The 23,844-nt window shown below is 39.5% G+C and overlaps 1 protein-coding gene across 13 annotated transcripts in view; it reads left to right on the top strand.

Annotated features, from left to right (window-relative positions):
• Window positions 1–626: 626 nt before the first annotated feature.
• The window catches only part of prkd3 (protein kinase D3), an 89,444-nt gene continuing 66,226 nt past the window's right edge, over window positions 627–23,844 (top strand). For 2 of the 13 annotated variants that reach the window (XM_016990640.2, XM_016990633.2), the window contains exons 1-4: window positions 637–775; window positions 6,743–6,858; window positions 9,573–9,669; window positions 10,261–11,268. In XM_016990640.2, the coding sequence (XP_016846129.1) occupies window positions 10,978–11,268 (291 nt within the window). In that variant the 5' untranslated portion in view covers window positions 637–775; window positions 6,743–6,858; window positions 9,573–9,669; window positions 10,261–10,977. Of the gene's footprint in view, window positions 785–2,045; window positions 2,238–6,742; window positions 6,859–9,572; window positions 9,670–10,260; window positions 11,269–23,844 lie in introns of all 13 variants that reach the window. The other 11 variants (XM_062974571.1, XM_062974563.1, XM_062974573.1 and 8 more) reach the window with 11 other exon arrangements.

Raw genomic sequence — 23,844 nt, 5'->3', positions numbered from 1 at the left:
ATGGCCATGAGGTCTCTCCCACCTCTCTCTTATTTCTCTCTCCTTTTTCTCAGGGCCCTTCCAGACAGGCGCTATATCCCAGGATCTGATCCCAGGTTTTCTGTTTACCCGATTATCTGGCAGTGCAGACTCATATAATCCAGTTTGAAGCAGAAACCCTGGGATCAGATTCTGGGATATAGGGCCTGTCTGGAAGGGGCCTCATTCTCCCTTCTTTCTCCATCTCTTGCTCTCTTTCTCTCCCCTACCCTCTTCTTCCTTTTTTTCTCTTTGGACCCTTCCAAAGGGGTTTTCTGCCTTGATATTCTGGGTTATATGGCCGCGTGGAAGGGCCCTGGGATATCTGAGTCCATACTGCCGTACATTCCAGTTCAAAGCAGAAAATGTGTGGAAGGAGCCTCCTTCTCTCCCCCCGCCGCTTTCCCCAATCTCGGCTCCCTCGCGCCAGAGGTCCAGAACCTCAAGAAGTAACGGAAACTCTACGCGGCGCCCACTGCGCCTGCGCAGCCCCTGCCTCCCCCCAAGGCCCCCCGGACGTTGTAGTCCGTGCTCCCGTTGGAGCCCCGCGGATGTGGCGGGAGTGGGAACTTCACTTCCCAGCATGCCTCTCTCCAGCTCTTGCTCTCTCTCTCTCACCCCCCCTCCCCCGCCTGCCCCATCCCGGCCAGCTGAGTGAGTGAGTGTGTGCGCGCGCGGCTCCAAGTGGGAGCGGCGCTCGTGAGGTGCGTGTGTCCGTCCCGCGGAGTTCCTCTCAGACCTGCGAGCGAGAGAGCGAGTGAGTTGAGTAAGCGGCTCGGGTGGGAGACGGGGGCTGGCGGGGAAGCTGAGGGGAAATGGCAGCGCGGGGCAACGTGGAAAGTTCCTTGAGTCCCGCAGGAGGAGGAGGAGGAGGAGGCAGGAACGCCACCGCCCTTCACAGAGCGCCAAGGCCGGGGAGCAGGGAAGGCTGAGGGGGAGCCAGAAGTGGGGCTTATCTGAGGCCGCTCCGTCCCGAAACCCAGGGAAAAGGACGCCCCCCGGGCCGCTTTCCCTCAAAAGCCAGTCTCTGTGGGAGAGAAAAGAGCCCGACTGGACGAGAGAGAGAGCCCTTCACGCCCTCCCTCGAAGGCAGCTCCATCTGCGGGGAGGCTCTGCCCCGACGCAGGCCTCCCTCAGGTGGGCCACCTGTTGGGACCCCCAGGAAAGGGAACTAAGGCGCCCTGGCTTCAAGGGTCCCGAAGGGCTTGGGAAGTTCGCTTCCATGGAGCTGGAAGAGGCCGCCAGGGCCAGCCTATCCATGCAGAAGCGCCCAGGCTCTGCTTAAAAACCTCCAGGAAGGAGACTCCACCGCATTCTGAATTGTATCATATTAAAACTCTGCATAAGGAATTAGAGAGATGAAAGTCTTCTTAGAGTAGAATCTCGCTTATCCAACCTTCGCTCATCCAATGTTCTGTATTATCCAACGAAGTCTGCCTTGTAATAGCCAATGTTTTTGTAGTCAAATGTTTTTAATACATTGCAATGTTTTGGTGCTAAATTCGTAAATACAGTAATTACTACATAATGTTGCCGTCTATTGAACTGCTTTTTCGTCGATTTGTTGCAAAACATGAGGCTTTGGTGCCTAATTTGTAAAATCATAACGTAATTTGACCTTTAATAGGCTTTTCCTTAATCCCTCCTTATTATCTAACATTTTCACTTATCCAACGTTCTGCCAGCCCGTTTATGTTGGATAAGTGAGACTCTACTGTATTTATTTATTTACACTATTTCTACCTCGCCTTTCTCAACCCCGGAGGGGACTTAAGGCGGCTTTACATATAGCCTTTCAAGGCATACATATATGCCTTAAAAACAGTGTACAATTAAAATAAACATTTTAAAATAGAATTATAAAATCCATTAAACATTTAAAAATTTAAATCAATACCTCCATTATTAACCACACTATCCACAATTGTAAACAGGGCCATTCCAATAGTAATTGCACATAATTTCATATCTTTTGCACAAGTTCTCCAAAGGCTTGGTCACAAAGCCATGTTTTCACTCTCTTACAGAAGGTCAGGAGGGAGGGGACTGATCTAATATCCCTGGGGAAGGAAATTCCACAGCCAAGGGACTACAACTGAGAAGGCCCTGTCTCTCGTCCCCGCCAGTCATGCCTACGAAGGAGACGGGACCGAGAGCAGGGCCTCCCCAGATGATCTTAAACTCCAAGATGGTTCATAGAGGGAGATCCGTTCAGACAGGTAAGCTGGGTCAGAACTGTTCTTACTCACATTTACTTCGCTTTATATCTGATGCTTAGATTTCATTCTCCACCCTGAAGATTATAATATGGAGTTCTGTTTCAGTATTATGAGTGCGGTTTCTTTCTATTTTAGTGGGATCTTATCTTTGCAAAATAATATTAGTGTGGTCTGACCAAGGCAGATTAGAGGCGTAGATGACTTCCCTGGATCTAGATGCTATACTCCTATTTATGCAGGTCAAAATCCCATTGGCTTTTTTGCCACTACATTGCATTGTTAGCTCATGTTTAATTTGTTCACGAGGAGTCCAAGATCTTTTTCACACATACTGCTATGAAGTCTGGCTTCCCCCATTCTGTATATATTTATTTATTGCATTTATATAACACTTTCCTCACCCTCAAAGCGGTTCACAACATAATCAATGGCAGCTTCAACCCCTGCTATATATCCATTAAAAAAGCTTATTACAGTCAGCTCTCCATATCAATGGATTTTGTATCCAAGGATTCAACTAACCACAGCTTGAAAATATGAAACTCAAAGAGTAAGCTTGGTTTTGCCATTTTGTGTAAGGGATACCATTTTATTATGGGATAAATATCAATGGATTTGGTGTCGGGCAGTCCTAGAACCAAGCCACGGTTGACACCAAGAGCCCACTGTACTACTGATGCTCATATTGGATTCAGGTCATTATTAGAGGTCTAGAGTGGATTCGCTGAATTTATGTATGGAGCCTGCTGTAATTAATAGTAGTTAATAGTGTAATTAATCCTAAACTATGGATTTTGCCAATAAAAAACAAAATGAGGAAAAGGCCATTTATAAACAAGAACTATATTTTATAAGGGCTTCCACATACTGATTACTCAGTGAAAGAGAGCTGGCAATGGCAAAAATGTTTCCCAGCTTTTGAGGTGAATCTGTAGATATGAAAAGCCATCTGGACTGTGGTCAGCCCCTTTGCCAGATTTTTTCAGCTAAGCTGTGCAATGCTTATTTCATTGGAAATAAACTCTCTCAGGAAATAATTGGTATCTTTGGCTTGTGTGATGTGTTTCTAAGATCAGTTTCATGGAGGATGCTTGTGATGATGATTTCTTCAATTCGTTCCAAGCATTTTCCTTGCAAGACCATGACACAGTTGTTAGTCTGCATTAAAACACCATTGAAGTTGCAAAGTAGAAAAGGTTATGGCGATTCTAGGTATTGAGGCATCGTTGTTTGTTAAGCTTATTTATTTCATGTCAAAAGCATTACATTAATAAGTATAAAACTGATAAAAATAGAGGGAGCACAAGCAGCTAAATAATTTTTGACCAAAAACGGGCAACAGCAATCGCATTGTCTGTAGCTTTCAACAATTCTTCCTCTGTACATGAGGCAGTGCATTTTGGGCAAGCATACAGATGCTGAGTTGTTTGTTCTTCTCCACAGTCGCACAAGGTGGAGGATTCTTCTAGTTAGTGCCATTTTGCTAGGTTGTCTTTTGATCTGCCCACTCCGTTTCTGAGTCTGTTCAGGGACTTCCAAGTTGCCCATTCTTGGTTTGCCCCTGGTGGCAGACCCTCATCTGTCTGTTAGGCTTAAAGCTGTAGAGAATGTAAAACAGAGGAAGAATAATCTGTGAATGCAACATGAAGGAAATGAGTTAAATTGAAGTTGTTGTTGCCCACAACCTGTTATTAGTTGTGATGCTGAGAGCTTGATTTTGTGGGAGGCTGGCACAAATTCCTGGCATTAAGTCCACAGATGTTGTTGGGCTACACTTCCCAGTATCCATGATAATTGACCATGCTTCTGGGACCTAAAGGCCAATGATATTTGGGTACTAAAGTTTGGGAAGCATACATGGGATAGGGACAATGCTACCTTCTGGTGGAGAGAGTAGCAGAATACTACAAGTTGCCTCATCCTTCCCATCCTTTGCCCGAGAGGATGAGGTTGCTGAAACCTTTATTTCTGAGCTTTTACTTGAAGTTCGATGTATGTTCAATTGTTTACAATTTCTCTTCGGCATTCACAGATTATGGCCATTCACCAGCAGTTTAATAGTTTCCTAAGGCTAAGGCTGCAATGTTGTGGTTATTTGCAGATAAAGTTGCGTGCTGTTCAACTGCACAATATCCTTACTCATTGATACCTCTTTCTTGAACAATTTCTTTCTGTAGTTGCTGCAGAACTAAATCAGACGTGTTTCCACATAGCATGTTATTGTGCTTTTAAGTTTAAATATTAAGCGAACATTCTAGATAAACCAAACATTTGAACAAATTAAGGGCTAGTCTTGTTAATTTCCTACTCTTCTAGATTTTTCTTGTTTTTGGCCAAGGACATTCTATTACATCTTTTTTTGTTGAGGGTACCTTGTTCTCACAATGACAAAAGAAGTACCTCTCTTCAACATTCTTCACAGAAGGGGACAGTGAGTTTACTGCTTTGGCTCATCCAGACAATCACCAACCCTCTTTCTCACCTTGCAGCCTTGGAAGGGATATCATGCAACTACAGCTGGTTGTGTTGTTTATCCTTGATGCCCCAAGGTTGGAAGGAAAATTGGGGTCCATTTGGTTCAGCAGAACATGAATATGAAAAGTGAAAGCATAGAAATCTGCTTCTGCTTCTTGAAAGCAGTACAGACAGAACAGGAGAAGCTGTGGATGAAACTTCCCCAATGAGGTAGTGAAATAGATAAGGATTTGAACAATACTGATTATGTAAGGTGTCGTGGCTCAGCCTTTGCCTTTGTGTGATTCTGATGTGCCTTTGCATTACTCTGATGAAGATTCTGGGTTATATGTGCATAATGATGGGATTCAAGATGAATTCAAGGATGACTCTGATGCTGGGAATTATAGGAGCGTTCTAGCTATGGGAAATGAAGAGCAGGGAGTTGTTCCCATGGGAATAAATCATGATGTTGTTTCTAACGAGGAATTTCAGGTGCAGGGAGTGGAAAGGGAGGATACCGCTTTGCCAACTGATAATGAGCTCTGGCCTTGAATATGGGGATCTCGATCGGGCTACAAGACTAGAATTTAGAGGGTTGCGGAGAAGCCTTCGCATAGCCAATAAACAAGAGTTCAAAGGGCAACGGAACACCTTTATGTCATGCTTTTAAAACAGTCTGCTCGCAGAGAGCTCTTTGTCAATGCAACTCCATCGCTTGATCTAGAAACAAGACTGCTTTCCTGTGCCAAATTTGCCTTCCTGTAATATCTCGTGGATATATTCTGTTTGCTGGGACTTTTGGCTTCCATGAAAAGGACCTTGTTCTATGCTTTATGTTCCTATGGACTTATTGCTTACAACCTTGGTTTTGTATCTATCTTTTGGAACTGATCTTTTGCCCTTTTATGAACTTTCCTTTGCCTATTTCCTAAATAAACTACAAAAGGCTACTTCCTGTGTGTGGCTTGGTGTCTTTAGCAAGGTGAAGCTAACCTGAGGTGCGACATAAGGCTTTTGATGGCTTCTGACTTTGAAATAGATTCATTCCAATGTAGCTGTTTATCTGTCTTTTGAAGGAGGAGTTACTAGAAATGGTTGCAAAACCTGGGAGTTGAAATGCCTGTAGTCTTGAATGAGTCAGGTCTGGGTGCTGTTGGAAAGTGGAAGAGAGCAATTTCTAAGTTGAATATCTGATCTGATCAGTGTGATTCTTTTCACATTCAACATATGAAGAATTTGGAAATAAGGTTCAGTCCAGTACTGAAAATTTCATTAGGTAAGAAAGAGTACATTTTGGAAAGAGGCGTGCAAACTTTGTAGTGTGGATTCTTGACCCGGTTTCTGACAATTTATCTTGGCCAGATTGTCTTATCTTTTCTAGTATAATTTTATACTATTTTTTGAATCTTAGATTTGGATTTCTGGAAAAAATAATTGAAGCTAAAATAATCAAAACCATAGTTACTTTAAATGATGCATTGTGTTCTAGAGTTCTCTGTCTATTCAGATATCTTTTGTGATAGCCTTTTATATGTGAAGTGGTAATGATAGCTAAATATCAGCAGTGCCTTTATAACAAAATTTATGTTGAGTTATATCCCACTTTCTCTAAATTTACTATATATAGAACCACCAATGATCTAATATTCTATCATTTAGATTCTTGCAGATTCTTCTCCTGTCTGATCTTTACATTTTATTCAGCTGAGAATGCCTCTTCCCAAATTCTATTTCTTTCTTTTTGTTACGATCATGTGCCTTTTTTCTTTTATATTCTATTTGTTTCAGATGTAGTTTTTGTGTAGAGCCTGGCATGTTTTAGTTCTTTGTTGTAGCATCATGTTGAACTATTGCAAGGAAGGTGAAACTGTAAAGGGAAATGTTATTTCCCCTTTGTTTTGGATTTACTGGAGTTTGAACAAAAACTTAGAGAAATAATTTCCTCTAGGAGTTACTCTAGTTACATTACTTTTTGCTAAGAAATATATTATGTTTTAGGAGCTTTGAAAAGTCACGTGTTGATGTGATGTACTAATTATAATGTACAGGGACTTTGAAGATCCAGGCTTGAATTTTACTGATCCATGCAAACCATCGAGTGACCTGAGAGCCATGTACACATTGGAGCAAAGCTGGGCTGTATATTGATGAGGTGAAAATTTCGGTAAATCTATATGTCTGATCTCTGGCATTGTTTAAGTTTTTTAACTTTGTTATTTAACCAATGAAGATAATTTTGTTTTAGTACTTTGCTCTGTCCAGACATATAAAAGACTAATTAAAATTAGTTGGACTTAGGACTTTCATGTCTTGATTTCAGTAGTTCTCTTCCATGATTAAATTTGGAGACAACCTATGGTAACTAAATGGTAACCATTACATCAGTTATTAGAATTTGCTTTATTTTTTTACCTTCTAGTATTTATTTTCATGTCATAGATTATAAGGTTCTGTTTTATTTGAAGTAACTGAATGGAAGTTTAAATAAATTCCTTTGTTATAGATCAGATATGTACACCTCTGTAAAAAGAATGTTCAGTTACCCTACCTCACAACTATACGGAAGTTATTAAAATGTAAATTGTTCTGATTTAAGTAGGATTTACTACTCAAGAAATATGTATAGGATTGCAACTTTGGTTTTGCACTAAAAAGTATAAAGGTAAATTATATCCAGTATATATGAGTAGAAATTCTATTTGCTTATATTTCAATGTGCTTCAATGTTGTTGTTGCTGTTATCATTGTTGTCTGCCTTCATGTCATTTCTGACTTTTAGTGACTATACGGTGAAGCTGTCAGAGGTCTTCTTGGCAAGGTTTTTTATAGGGTTTTTGCCTTTGATCATCTTACATATTCCAAAGATTTGTTCCAAGATTGAAGTTATTCTGGGTCAGCATTTCAGAAGTCAAAAGCACTAACTATTTGAAGAAATTATTTGTTTCTTCTTCCAGTGCAAGTAGAAATACATTATATTGAGCAAGTGATGGGAGTTCAATCCCATCCTTTGTGTTTACGCAGCCTCTACAGTTAGGCGTTGAATAATGTGTATTGTTATCAAATTCCGTTATAAAATGTCTCTTTTGAAAAGACTAAGCTCACTGTGCAGTCTTTAAATTTTTTTATGAAATTTATTTATTTATTTTATTTTATTACATCACTTCTACCCCGCCCTTCTCACCCATCAGGGGACTCAGGGCGGCTTACAGTATAACCATACACATTAAAAACAGTTTTCATCAAATTTAAAAATCCATCAAGATTAAAAATTACAATAAAATTAAGAATAGCCATTAAAATATACATAATTATACATTTAAATATACATTTAAGGCGCTTTCCATGTTCATGTGGGGTCTGTCAGTAGGTCATATATTCTTATCTCATTTTTGCTGCTACTCATGCTCAAATGCCTGGTCCCATAACCACGTTTTTTGGTTCTGTTCCTCTACAACAAGGGCATGAAACTTGCTGGACTTCAACTCCCATCACCCATATGGACTATAATTCTTCATCTTCCTTTGTAATGAGTTGCAGTCCAAGTAGGTCTGGAAAGTTATGAATTGCCTAGTTTTATAAACTATAAGGCAATCATTTTTGAATTTCAGCTCATAATTCTGCTAATGAAGGTTCATTTGATATGTTTGCATGGTAGAATGATATTTAGTTCTTAAAAACAAATGTAAAATGCTCATTTTAGGCAATGGTGAAATTTGTGGTACAGTAAGTTACCCAAAACTTCTGGAAACAAAATATTGAAATAATTGAAAAGTGATACGTTGTCTTAGAGGGAACCACATGCAAACATATTTTCTTCTTAATGGCACAAAACTGTACAGTAGGTTGTATCCTTTCAAGTGATTCTTCAAAAATTCTGGAAATGCTTTCTGTTGGATGAAGGGACCAAAAAAATAAAAATAAAAGAGTAAAGTAGGGATGCTTAAAATTCGTTTTGGCCCCTCTGGTTAGTAATCACTGTAGGAACTTAATGATCAAATAGAAATTGCTAGTGGATTGTTTAGGCAGTGTGGCATAAGCCATACATAGACAGATTATGGAAGCATTATATAAATATGAATTTCCATTGCTGTTCCAGTTCATGACACATACTAACATATGTCAGTGTCTTTCCATCTTGATGCCATATCTAGATAGCAAAAAGGAAGGGGTGCGTATATTGGTAGAGGAGGGATCATATTATAAATAGTGTATTGAGACCTAAAAATCTTGAAGGCACCAGCTCCCATTTAATCTTGGAAGCTAAGCAGAATCAGTTTTGGTTAGTGGTTGGATGGGAGACTGACAGCGACTACGAGGTACTATATTTCAGATGAAGGAACTGACAAATTCACCTCTGAATATTCCTTGCTTATGAAAAAGCCACGAAATCTATGGGATCACTGGAAATTGACAGGCTGCTCGAAGGCAGAACATTGTGGCAGAACTAAATTCTTGATTCACTGAAATATAATGAGTTTGGAATCACTGGAAAGTCATGTGTATAGGTGCAAATGTATGATTGAGAAATTCTAAAAATGGCAGAGAATGTGAAATATGTAGCTACTGAAAAATGTTTTCACTTGATATTTTCAGTAGGGAAATAAAACTATCGCTATATAATTTTGGAGCACATCTGTTAAAATTAGAATCTGGATAGATTTTTGTATGTGTGTATGTTTGTCAATGGATGCTCACATAATATTAAAATTTTGAACATATTTTAGTTCTTAGAGATTCTTTTATTTTTGCTTGGATTGATCAATTTATTCCAATCTTTTGCTGAACAATATTAACATTCTCCATATCTCTGCAATATATTGAAATACCTGCATAATACAACTGACATTTATTGTTTCTGCATACACTTTCTACCAACAGCTCCTTATATAGAAAAGGGTGTTTCATATTACCTGGTACTTCATGTTATCTTGGAGAACCCAGAGATTGAACCAGAGTCTTTAGACATACAAAACAGGTACCGTGTTTCCCCGAAAATAATACAGTGTCTTATATTAATTTTTGCTCCCAAATATGTGCTAGGTCTTATTTTTTGGGGATGTCTTATTTTTCTATGAAGAAGAATTCACATTTATTGTTGGACAAAAAAATAAACATTTATTATATACTGTACAGTAGTTGTCATCACAAACTAGCATAACCAGACAAACTGTGAATCCTATCAAGAATTTCTTGTTACTACCATTATTTCCATGTACAACTGGTATGTGCATTTACCAATCCTGCATACTCTGGTGTTCTGTTTGGCAGGCGCTGGGCATGCTTCCAAACAAAAACTTCGCTAGGTCTTACTTTCGGGGGAGGCCTTATATTTAGCAATTCAGCAAAACTTCTACTAGGTCTTATTTTTTGGGGATGTCTTATTTTTGGGGAAACAGGGTACTCCTGGCTATAATTTCTCCCTCAGTGATTCAAAATGAAAAGAGAAATAGATTGTGACATGAGTATTGCGAATCTGGTATCAGTTTAGCTTTAAATGAGACTGTAGTGTTATATAACATTCCTGGGACAGTATATGAAAATAATGTGTTTTTTTTCCTTCCACTAGGCAAAACATAACAGTTCAAAATGCAGAGGATTACCACTGTGAATCCAGCGCTTCTGTTTACTGCACTTGTATTCATAAACATTTTGTTCCTTCTTTTTGTAAGATGAACATCTTCCAAATATGAAACCACAGAGATTGTTGAGGGTAACTGTATTTTTTCATCTGCATTAAATGGAACAGGAACATCTGCAAATAAAGTACATTCATCCAAAACGTGACTTGTGAACCAGGATATTTTCCATCCCTTTTTTTGAAACTGGCATAACTTGTAACTGTGTGCATACTGTTGACTTGTATGCAGTATTTCTCTAAGTGTGACATTTGATAGGTTTCCTCCCCTGAATGTATTCTAAGGTTGTCTCAAGAGCAGTGAAATGAGGAGCCTGTGCGAAATAACAATGTCTATGTCTGTTTCTGAAGAGAACAATTTCATAATGATGTAAGCCTCTCCCAACATCTGGATGTGGTGCTAAAGGCAAATCATTTTTTATCAGCTGACGTGAAATTGCAAAGAGGACCTTCTATTAAAATAACTTCTAGCCAAAATAATCTTAAACATCAACATGCACAGAATGAAAAGGAAAACAAAGATAACTTAGATGAGAGGACATTTCCATAAACCATAAAAGAGAAGTGTGAAATTGCTCCTACTACATTGCAGGATCAAGGGATTTTCTTGACTATTGGACAGGCCTTGACAGATTTAAATCAAGTCAGATGTCATCGAACGAATCATCTCCTCCATCTTTACCAAAGTTTTCACCATCTGTGTCTCATGCAGCTGCTCCACCAGCCCCTTCTTTATCTTCAAGTCCACAATCTGGACTCTCAGGAAGGTTGTCCAATGGCAGCTTCAGCACGCAAAGTCTCACCAACTCCAGGGGCTCTGTACATGGAATGTCCTTCTTGCTGCAGATTGGTCTCACCCGTGAGACGGTTACCATTGATGCTCAAGAGCTCTCCCTTTCTGCTGTCAAAGATTTGGTGTGCTCTGTAGTTTATCAAAAGGTACAGTACAATATAAAATGTTATTGGATTTAGTGTTGTTTATATATAAATAGCCTTATGCATCATTCCCTTCAGCATGGACAAAATGAAGAAAGGCTATCCTTGTTGTATTCTGGTTGTTTAGGATGAACTTCTGCAGTGGGGATCTGCTGCTAAAGTTTATCTGCAGCAAACTCGAGGATACGAAGAAACACTATGTTTCTCTCCATTGTTACAAGTTCCTTCACTCACATCGCAAACACTGAATAAGGCTTTTGTGAACCAGAAATGTCTGAGTGGGGATTAATAAACCCCACACTTCTGTTCAAGTCCCACTAAGCTCACTGGCTTATTCCTAGGTAAGGGGGATAAGATGTTCAGCTCCATGTTACAGTGCTTGGTTTTATCATTTATGGAATTGCTTGGGGGAAAGCTGAGCTTCAGCATCTGTCAGCAATCATATTTTGGGGGAAAATGAACATCTCAACTTTTCCATCTTTTTGGTATGGTTATCTCACTTATACAGTAGAGTTCTGGTTATCCAACATAAAGGGGCGGGCCCAATGTCAGATAACTGAAACAGTTGGATAATAGGGAGGCCCTATTATCCAAGCCAGGGTCTTGGCACACCATGCATGGAGGAGCATGGAAGAGCCCCTCCAGGGGGTGCAGAGAGGATGGCCAAACTGTAGAGGAGCCCTTTGAGGAACTTTTGAAACAGGCCGTAGGAAGGTGCCTCGAGGGAGTTAAGCTCCAAAGGAAGTTTTAATGGAAGGGTTGTTGTGGAAGGAACCCTGTGATCCCAGCCATGAAAGCCTTCGACAACATATTTTTAATGCAAGTTTTCTTATCCATATGCCTTGCTTGCTCATCTTTGAGGAGCTTGGAGGCTCCCACCAGCTGCTCTGAGACGGTAGGCGGCGGAGTGGTCTCCATGCGGAAGAGGGCCCGGAGCTGCGAGGAGGCATGGGAGGAAGCCGCCACCGCCGCGCTCATGGCTGCCTCTGCTGCTGCGTCTGCTTCCCCCTCCACCGCCCCCTCCTCCGCATCTTCCTGGGGCAGCCATGAGTGCTGCGGCTTTAGCATTAGAGCAGTCCTGGGTGGTAGGTTCATTTGAGACAGAAGGATTTGTGATATGTTCTCTACTTTCTGAAATTCTATTTGCAGAATGGTTAGGAGTATGTTAGGTATCAGAACTCTCATGCTCAATCCCTTTCTTCAATTTGCAGTGAAACAAATTTGCATCTTGAGGTCCTGAATTCTTTCCATGATGGTAGGAGCAGAAAAGAGGTTCATGAACCTAAGATTTACTACCTAGATACAGTTTTAAGGGACAAACGTAACTCAGGAGGGCTGTGGTGACTTGCCAAAAGCTACACAGAAAGCATTATGGCCAAATGGGTAAATGTGTTTTCCACATCTGAACTTGGCACTTAGGTATTCATGATGTATGAGCTTTCTTGGAGGTCTAAATGTCTTAAGAGCACCAGTTGCTGTCTGATCTTGGAAGCTAAACATGGCTAGCTCAGGTTAGCACCTGGACATGAGACCATCAATTAATACTAATTTCTGTAGGCTATATTTCAGGTGAAGCAACTGACACAAAAATACTTCTGACTATTCCCTATCTAAGAAAACCCTATGAAATCCATGGCATCACCATTTGCTGACAGGTGACATTAAGGCACATAAATACATAGACTTTTTGGATAAGATATGGATAACAGTATATTACCATGCACTATGTTTCCTAATGCTACGCATTAATCAGGGATGGATGTCTTCTTGTGTCAGCTTACATACTGACACAAGAAGACTTAGGTGTCCTTTCTGCAAAAACTGACATTTCCTAGTTGTTGCAGGGAAGGTGGTAAAGTTGAGCATGTTTTGTTATAAGAATCTTGCTTACCAAGATAGGGCTTTTGCATTGAGTTAGAGTGCTTGCTAGTAGGTCTTGAGGCCTTGAGACATGATCTCAGATATGTAAGCATAGTAGTTTCATTCATATTAACAATACATTATCCAGCTTTTAAAAATATGAGGGAACAAAAGAAATAAAACCAAAATGATAGATGGATAATGTGACTTAGTTTTATGTTATTTTGCATTTTCTGAATGGTTTCCATTATCTGCAGCCTTCTTGTATCTGGAATTTAATTATCTTAATTTTTTCATTGGGGATTGTAAAAGGGTTTTAAGTGATATTGGATTGTAAGAAAAACTGTTCATTCCTTTTTTTGGCACATCACACTTTTGACAGATAATAGTTTCTTTTTTGCCAGTTTGGCAGCTTGCATAAGCATTTTGTTGTTCATTTCCATATTTGGACAGCATGTTTAATTTTTGTTGAGGACAAATCCTAGTATTTGTGCTAGAGGTTCTTTTTTTCTTTTTTTCTTTTAGAGCTATTTCATGTGTTTGTGAAATACTTATTTGGTAACTGGTGGCCATTGATGGGGTACCATTAAGGAGGTTAATTAAACACCCAGAGATTGGCTTCTCCTTGAGTTAGTGTACTTATACAATGTACTAAAACTGTGTTTCATTCATTATATTGTAGGACACTATCTTACTTTTGTTGAAAATGGTGGGTTGCTGTTATAGTAACTTAAAAAGCACCAAGCAGCTAAGTGGGTGTTAACTTCCAGGACAGAATTACACATGGTTAGGGTCAGAGTCCAAGGCCTCTGTTCTATGACACCATTTCTATTCCTAAAAATATCATGTTTTGTTATGATGGGCTTGCTGCAATTCCATATTATTCTTTCAATTCAATGTTCAAGAAGAGTTGTTCTTGTTACTTCGGCCACTTTAGAGGAAGATTCAAAGTAAAGCCTCCATCAGCAGCTGCTCTAGGCTAGATTTTAGCTGACAGTGGTTGGGGAGGAAGAATAAAGTTATAAAAACTTTTTCAAGACATCAAGAACTTCTGGAATTAACCTTTATTTACCTAGTTTATTGGAAGCAGTGTAGAATTTTCTTGTATCTGAATCACATCTTTTCCTAGTTCTCTAGTTGTTTGGAGCTCAGGATGATATACCATTGAAGCTTTCTGGATTCCACTTTTTTCACTTTTCACTTCTCCAAAAAGAAACTGTGAAACATTATAGAGGCACTTTCTGGTTCATATGGACCTGGTCACTGACCCATCCGATGGCCACATGGTTGCTCCCTCAGTTATACTGCCTGTTGGCCGGGGGGGCAGTAGTGTGTAAAAGTGAATTAACATATCAAAAACTGACCAAAATCTAATCTAAATCTAATCTAATCTAAATCTAATCTATCTAATCTAAATCCATAATAAAAGTTAAAACCCGTATGTGTGTATGTGGCACAGGTGTCTGCTCACACAGACAACCTCCGGCCTCCACAAACAGGCTACACTTCCCACTCCTGAAAAGCTAGCAAGTCACTCCTTTGCACTGACATTGCGGTTACAGCGAGCACCTTGAACATGTAGCCCAACCTCTGCCAATGTCCTCCCCAAACACTACAAACCACCACCCAAGGAAGGTTTTCATTTGGGGACCATTTCATCCTACATTTTGCTTTTTCTTCCACCACAGGCAGGCATCCCAAGGTTCTCCATTGCTGTGGAATTTGCATGACCCTGCCTACTCCCCTTCCCTTTCCAATCTGTCTGTATAACAAATATCAAAATTGAGCTGCAACTAAACTTACTGGATGAGTTTGGGAGATTAAAGTTGTAGTTTACCCTACATCAAGTCAGACCATTGTGACTCCTACTGGGGAATTTATAGCAGTTGTACTTCACCTACACCCAGAACGCTATGAACCCAAACAATGATAGCTCTGGGCCAAATTTGCCATGCATACCTGATATGCCCAGATTTGAAGACTGGTGGGTTTGGAGGGGAATTGGGCTGGACATTTGGAAGTAGTAGGTACTAGGATTTATAGTTCACCTGCAATTAATGAACCCCACCGATGATGGACCAGGACCAAACTTGCCACACAGAGCCCCCATAACCAATACAACGTATTGGACAAGTTGCGGGAAAAGCCCCCATAACCAATACAATGTATTGCACAAGTTGGGGGGAAAGGGAGTTATAGTTCAGCTGCATTTGGTTCTGGGAGTTGTAGATCACCCTTATACAGACAGCACTGAACCCAGAAAACTTCGAATCTGGACTAAACTTGGCACAGAAGTTTCTCAAATGACCCAGGCACCGCCGGGTCCCCAAGCTAGTACAGAATAAAAGTACAAAATAGCGGTGAGTGTCTTCTAGCAATGTTCTGTTTAGTCCAGATCTGTTAGTTCTCACACTGCATGGAAAACACAGTGCCATAGCCACAAGACATGCACAGTGCAGGAGAATGCATTTGGAATTTCAGTTGGAAAGCAGATAAGTTGATGATAATGATGATAATAATAATAATAATTTTATTTCTTACCTGCCTACCCTTGTGGCTTCAGGCGGATTACAACATAGTTTAAAACACATAATCATTGTGAACATTCTACAAAATGCACATATTAAAATGTATTTCTATAAAACACACATATTAAAATGTATTTCTATAAAATAGATTAACATACAATACATGAGTTTAAAATTCATGATTAAAACTGACTGGGTAGGCCTGCTGGAAGAGATAGGTCTACAATTGTGTCTTAAATTCCAACAGCTGAGCTAGCTAACTAGCAGGTCATTCCACATTCTTGAGGCGGCCAGTGAATAGGTCCCCTGGGTGACTGTCGCCAATTGAGTTCTGGCAGACTAGAGTAGACGCCCCCTAGAGGACCTCAGTGTGTGGGGCAGATTGTATGGGAAAAGGCAGTGCACTGTGAGATACTGATTTAAATGAGTGTCATTAACATTAGAAAATTGTAGGAGGCGTTGAGAGTTTGGTAAGGCATCACTCATTCCCTAAATTGACTGAATAGGTGTTAAAATATTCTAATGCTTTATCAAATTTTCTTATTGAATTAATTTCTTTCATAATAAGTTTTTCTTGGATTGGGCTTTTTAATTTGTGTCTTTGCTTGAATTGACACCAGCTTTAAATTCAGAAGTACATAATATACAGAGCGTTGCAAAATATAATGGTTATAACGTCAGATTATGGTTTTGTCTACTCCAGTTGGTGAGTCCCCATGGGGACAGAGGGCCGATAAAAAATAAATTTTTATTATTATTATATTAGTGCATTGTATGTGCATGAGAGCTCTGATTATGTCAGCAGCAGCTGCACAAAAAGCACATGTTCTCTGCAGGCAAAGAACCTTCTAATCAGGAAATGAGGAGGGGTCCTTATTTCTGGTTGGATTCTCCCCCTTCCCATAAGGACTCTTTCAGCTGGTTCACAGGTGGCAGTATATCTCCAAGATCACAGGCAGATTTCATAAGTGCATCTGATCTTTTGCCAGGAGACATATATATGTCTAAGAACAAAGACCTAAAATTAGATTGTATATATTTTATGTACAAATAGTCTTACATTAAAGCATTTTCCTGCTGTGTTAGGATTCTATAATGCCAAAGGATTGCTGATCTGTGCCATTTCACAGGTGGCAGAAGTTTTTGCGGTGGAATTGATTTCTCTATCAACATTATGGCACATTAGTGATTAATTATCTGCATGTATGCTTTGAAAAATGTTTGCAAATATGGAGCTACAAATACTCTTGTTATTTCGCTCATGGAAGCAACTTATTTGAGTACATAGTAGGAATGGACAGTGCTCTCTCTCTCTCTTGTACCTCCCAAGCCCTAAAAGCCTATCCATGATATTTTGCATTGAAAATAGCTACAGTGGGGAAGAAGGGCATAAAAGCACCTCCTGTTACCACATGTATCATGTTAGATTGTGTTTGTATTTGTCTTTTTTAATACCCTCCCCTTTTTTCAAGAAGTATGATATTTGACATTTTCCTTGTTTTAGCCTAACAAGAACCCTGTGAATCAGGCAGAACGTGTGACCTCTGAGATCATGAGTGGGCTTTGCAACAATGGAAACTGAACATACCATAGTTGATCCAAGTTGAATCTACCAGGCTATACTATCCATCTTTTGTGCATTAGTCACCTAAAGGACACTTACAGAGGTGTCTCTGGCCCTTACTTCCAAATTCATATATTTAAACTAGGCATTAGAAGGAATAAATCTAGGCAGCTGTTCATACATGACTGCTTTGTGTTCAGATGTAAGAGGAAAGGCCAGCAATACAACTCTGCTCTTTTTTTTTTTTACCTGTGGCTGTTAGATGGATAATGTGTGGAGAGTGCCATTGATTCCTTTTCCTCATTAGTTCGGTAACACCTGTGTTTTGGTTCTGTTTTTTATAAATTTATTCTTATAAAGATTGCTGGCTATCTGTAATAAATATTCTTTAGAGTTAATACAGTGGGACCTGCAGATCCATGGAGGTTTGGTTCTTAGCTTGATGACAGATGCCAAAAAGAAAGCAGATGATCGTATTCCACATTACTAAATGGTGACGCGCACATGGATACTTCAGAGTGTCCACATTGATGTTGCCACAATTTTAAGTATAGAAAGATGCTGTGGTAGAAACTGTGGATTCAGACCCCACAGATCCAGAGTCCATAGTAATGATAAACTATTTATCTTGGTTAACACCAGTTATTGAGTGAAGTTTATGTTTTATTTTGTTAGATCATTAGCTGTATTAATTGTCTAATTATGGAGTAGCAGGGGTACTGCAGTGATAGTGTTAAAAAAGAAATAATGTGAGTAAATTCTAACATAATGTTTTGCTTCATTGAAGTATTTTTTTGGAATACATTGTATTGAAATGCATATGGAAAATGTTAGTTTGGAGAAGAATGTAGTTGAATGCTTTATAAATGGGAGCTGTACAGGAATTTGCATACTGTAATAAAGATTCTTTGAACCCCTATGATTTGCTGCAGTCCACTGAAATATATGGAAATGGGAATTGTAAGTTGCTTTCAGTTTTGGTTCTCTCCAAGGTTCTCCCACTTTTTCTGTCATGTGGTGGGATTGGAAGGGTGATTTATGTCCCTTGGAAACAAATAGTATGCCTTTCTGAAATCAACACCAAAAATAGTGAAGGCAACAACTATTGTTGTTTTAGCAACCATAAGGAGACATTCTGGTGACAGAATTGGAGATAAATTGAAGTATTTTATTGTCAACCTGTTTGTTTTGTACTTTTGGACCAGTGTTAGCAATGTTTTTCTTCCTGCATGATCTTCATTTCCACATTTCCATCTGATAAATAATTAAGCCATTTGCCTGTACTACTGACATTTATCCACTTTTCATTCTTCCATTTACTATTATTTTTGCTTCCTTGGGTATTATGCTCTCTTGAGATCTCATCTTCATGCCTTCCAACTTCTAGAATGAATGTGAAGAGCCAAAATACAGGTTTTTAAATATGGAGTGAATATCGCTTTGTAGTACATGAAGATTGTCTCATGGAAATTTAGACCTATGATATATGTCTCAGTTTCCCTACAGGCTTTCAGACAGCTTACCTTTTAGATGCCAGGGATTGAACCTGGAACATTCTACACATATAAAACTAGTGCTTTTCCAACTAACGTGTGATCCTCCCCACTTTGTGCTCTTGCTTGGTCATTTGTGAAAACCACCCTATGTAGGTATTCACATATAAGTCTAGAATTTTAAATCCAAAAACCAACTCCAAAAATCTGGGTCAGCTTATCCATGGGTCAATATGAATACTGTACACGAACCCTTATACAGTATATATAAAAGGAATCATATTCTTGAATAGAGTGGTAAAAGTAAAGAGGTTATTTTGTTATGGGAGAACCTAAAAGAAACAATAACGTCTTCTCTCTCTGCTGTGCCACTGGTTCTGGACTTTTTGAATGTCTGACTGGGGAAATGGTGCTGGCATTCAAGGCTGGATGGGCCCCTGAGGTGGGTTTGTGCTTTCCCCTATCTGTGACATTACTATCAATTTACCCACAGGTCATATGAGAATCTGTAATTTTGGTGTCAAAACCTACCTTTGGCTTATATATAAGGCCAACATGTAGTTAAATGTTAGATTGTCCCATCCTTTACTAAATTCAGTTCAAACCTAATCATGCCTGATGCTAGGTTTTTCCATATTGTATGTCATACAGTATAGTGGAGAGTTTTGCTTTAACAGCAATTCTTTATAATATTTCAAGATGAGAGTCCTTTAAAAAGTCATATCTGAATATTTTCCATTCCACTGTCCCAGTTCTGAATGAGAGATGATTTCAACTAAGTAAGATCACAAGTATTCTTTGTTTTCTTAAAACATTACTGCTGCTTTTTACATTATTCATCCCTCCCAGATTCCCCTTCCATTTTTTATTGCAATCCCAATTTTGTGTTATCTGTACTAATGTCTCCCACAGCGTTTCCTGTAATGGCTCATCTTCCCTTTTTTGGCATCCTTTAAAGTGTTATTCTCCATTATCGCCTCTTTTGCCCAATCTTATGTGCTCTTAATTTCTTTGAACTGCCAGCGCTCCCCTGATTCTGCATTCTTCTGGTTTGAAGCCAGCCTCTCCCTTATGATTCAACTTCATATCTTGCATTGTTACTGTTTCTGGGTTTTTGCTGTTACAGTATCCTTAATTCACTTCCTTAAAAAGTTAACTTAGTTCCTATACAACTATTCATATTTGATTTCTCATTGCATTGCCTTCAAGAGAAATACGTTTGTTTTTTCTGAGGCTATGCAATAATGCTATATGTTTTCACTATGTTCTTGCTTTATCTGTTTTGTTAGTGTGAGACTAATTTCCCTCGGTGGCGTAGTGGATTAAAGCCTCGTGACTTGAAGGTTGGGTTGCTGACCTGAAGGCTGCCAGGTTTGAATCCCACCTGGGGAGAGCTCGGATGAGAGAAGCCTCCCACAAGGATGGTAAAAACATCAAAACATATGGGCGTCCCCTGGGCATCGTCCTTGCAGATGGCCAATTCTCTCACTCCAGAAACGACTCAAGTTGCTCATGATTCAGAAAAAAAAAATCATGTGTATCAAGCATAAGGGGAAAATCCTCACTTTAAAGAAGTAGGGAGAGAAAGGATAAGGGGTCTGATGGGGTAAGACAATATACTTTTATAGATAAAAATGAATGAATGTTTGTGTTTTGGGGATGCTATGAAAGTACAGTAACCATTACAAAGTTGCTTATAAACTTTAAAAAGACACTATAAAGTAACAATGCTATATTATATAAATGTAGTAACAAATTAATGAAAAGATTAAAATGTGTATATAAAAATGAAATGTTAAGATTGCTTTGCAAACCTCAATAAAAGGGGTGGGGGAAGAAACTTTAAAACTACATATTATAGCTACACAGATACATGTACTACTTAAGGATCTTCTCCTGCAGTGGATGTGTATATATGAAAGATAGAAATAGAAATTGAAATTCATTTATTATGAGGTTAATACATTAATGCCGATGCAGTAAGGTGGTTTGACAATTTCATTTTAGCCTTCAGGTGTGTTTTGTTTCACCTCTGAAATTATGATTTTACATGGCATGGTATCTGCTTTTAAATCTCCGAATGTCTGTTGTATAGATGAAGTAAGTGGGGTTTTTTTTGCTGTTCTATAAGATAAAATGTATAAGATAAAACCCGAATCACTGGAACTAGACAGTCATCTTACTTTAGACATGCAAATTAAACATAGGTTGTCAGGGTTGTTGTAATAACAAAGTGGTTACTTATGTAAACCAACAGAAATTAGAGCAACAGAGTTTTATTTTCTGGAACCAATATGGCAGCGGTTTATGATTGTCTCATCCTTTCATGTTTCTGTTAAAAGCTATGCTTTCTGATTGTGTTAAAAGTTGTTCCTCTTTGCCTATAAAGGTGTGGTTCTTTTTTATCTCTTTTACGGAATCAGCATTGTGAGCATATGTCTTATTACAGCTTCCCTATCCTTTTAGTTGTGGCTTTGAAGCTGCCTTCTATTGTTGTCTGTCTTTTTGATCATAATGATTTATATGCCATCTGCAAAGAATACATTTCAGACTTGACTATCTATTCTGAATCTTACCTCATCAATAATAATCCTTTTTCTGCCCTTGAACAATCATCCAATACTTGTGAATCCAGGGTAGTTACCATATTTCATATAGAAAAGTGAGGATAACCTCCAGCCTGTGTAGGAACTTGGGCAAGTAATCTATTTCCTAGTATGGAGAGGTCCCCCTGTTTGCTGCTGACCTTCTTATTGGTACAACAAGAGATATTCAAAGGAAACCCATTGTTGTCTCCAGTCATTGAGTGAAATCAAAAGCGTGGATTATCCTGAATCTTTTGCCTAACTTGCAACCTCATCAATATAGAAAGGTGAGGTGCAAATAAATCTGCTATTACTAATGCAATAGTTGCATTGGTACTTCTCCAGCCAGTGCAATGGCAGGGTACAGCTTTCTCAGCTGGGAAAAGATGTGGCACAACAACTGGAAGTTGAAGTATCAGGATAGCAAAGTATCTTTAATAACCATCATCTATCTTGGTGTGGTAGATAGGAACAAATCTTGGTCTGATTCTTCCACCTGTTTCTGATGTACTTCGTGCAAAAGACATATTAAGGGTAGTTGTGTCGGCCATGCAACAAAATATAACAGAATCTCAAATCTACAAAGCAGTGATTCATCAGGAAAACATCTTAAAAATCATGGAGATACATAAGTGATGGTATTGGAGTCACACTCCTGAATTTTGTCGCATGTTACGTCTGGTGTCAGTTAAGATAGTTTAAAGCAGTGTTTCTCAAACTCTCCTCCAAATGTTTTGTACTTCAGCTCCCACAATTTCTAACAGCTGGTAAGCTGGCTGGGATTTCTGGGAATTGAAGTCCAAAACACCTGGAGAAGCAGAGTTCGAGTCTCACTGGTTTAGAGGGATATATCAATGGAGTCAGAGGGCAACCCCTTTCTTAGACATGTGTGACCAGGGACAAAGGGTAGTAAACATTTTTTTTAGCAGCAGTTACTTCAGTTGAGATCCAAATTGTCCCTGTCCTATATGAGGCTGACTTATGTGTTTGTTTTTTGTTTAAAAGCATATTTGAAAGTTGGTGTAGAGATGCAAGGGCCCGGAAAAGAAACAAAAAAAACCCAGAATAAAATATTCCCTCTCAAAAGAAATAAAAGGAATTTTTTTATTATTGAATAATTTATTTTAGAATGAAGAATAAGGTGTTTAAGACAAGGTGTTCACATATTTACTGTCCCACAATTATTTCTAAAACTATGTAAGGAGTGGGCTTCCATGTAAAATGATTTGCAGTGTCAAATAATTAGAGTTTTGGATTTGGTTTCCTTTCTCCATTTCTTTTGTGAAAATTAGCATATTATGTCTGCTTGACACTATAGAGAACTACCCGTATTTACTTGAGTCTAATGTACCATGAAATCTAACATGCACATCAATTTTCAAAACCCTGAAACCAAAAAAGTCTGGCTTCAGGCCGGGACATGGTACCGAGACAGCCTTGGTTGCTACGCTGCGAGCTGGACAGGGGGAGTGTGTCCCTGCTGGTTCTGCTGGACCTCTCAGCGGCCTTCAATACCGTCGATCACGGTATCCTTCTGGGACGCCTTGCAGGGATGGGGCTCGGAGGTACTGTTTTACAGTGGCTCCGGTCCTTTCTGGAGGGTCGTTCCCAGATGGTGTCACTAGGGGACACCTGCTCGGCCCCACAACTATTGATTTGTGGGGTCCCGCAGGGTTCAGTACTGTCCCCCATGTTGTTCAACATATACATGAAGCCTCTGGAAGAGATCATCTGGAGTCTCGGGGTGTGGTGTCATCTGTACGCAGATGATGTCCAGGTCTTTCATTCCTTCCCACCTGTCACTAAGGAGGCTGTTCAGGTCCTGAACCGGTGTCTGGCCGCTGTGTCGGACTGGATGAAGGCAAAAAAATTGAAATTGAATCCAGACAAGACAGAGGTCCTCCTGGTCAGTCGTAGGGCCGAACAGGGTATAGGGTTACAGCGTGTGTTGGACGGGGTCACACTCCCCCTGAAGACACAGGCTCGCAGTGCTGGTCTTGACCTACAAAGCCCTAAATGGTTCTGGCTCATCTTACCTATCTGAACGTATCTCCTCCTATGAGCCCTCTAGAACTCTTAGATCATCTGGGGAGGCCCTGCTGTCGGTCCCACCAGCCTCACAGGCACAACTAGTGGGAGCGAGGGACAGGGCCTTCTCAGTGGTAGCTCCTCTGTGTGGAATGCCCTCCCCAGCAACATTCTGCAGATTCCAACTCTCCTGGGCTTCAAAAAAGTCTTAAAGACATGGTTGTGCACGCAAGGATTTAATGAATGAGAACATTGATTTCACATGGTCTGGACTAAGATTTACGTATGATAATTTTGGACGAATGGATTTTAACTTGGATATGTTTTAAATTTTGTATAATGTGTTTTTGTTCTGTAATGTTACGTTGTTTAGTGTATTGTTTGCAGGCATTGAATTTTTGCCTATTTACTGTAAGCCACCTTGAGTCCCCTCGGGTGAGAAAGGCGGGATAAAAGTGCTGTAAATAAAATAATAAATAAAAAAGTATTTGCTGGCGAATGTAATGTGCAGTAGCAAAAAG

This window comes from Anolis carolinensis, chromosome 1 (genome assembly GCF_035594765.1).
Source record: "Anolis carolinensis isolate JA03-04 chromosome 1, rAnoCar3.1.pri, whole genome shotgun sequence".
Classification (NCBI taxonomy): Eukaryota; Metazoa; Chordata; class Lepidosauria; order Squamata; family Dactyloidae; genus Anolis; species Anolis carolinensis.
This window is presented reverse-complemented; position numbering and strand designations above follow the sequence as displayed.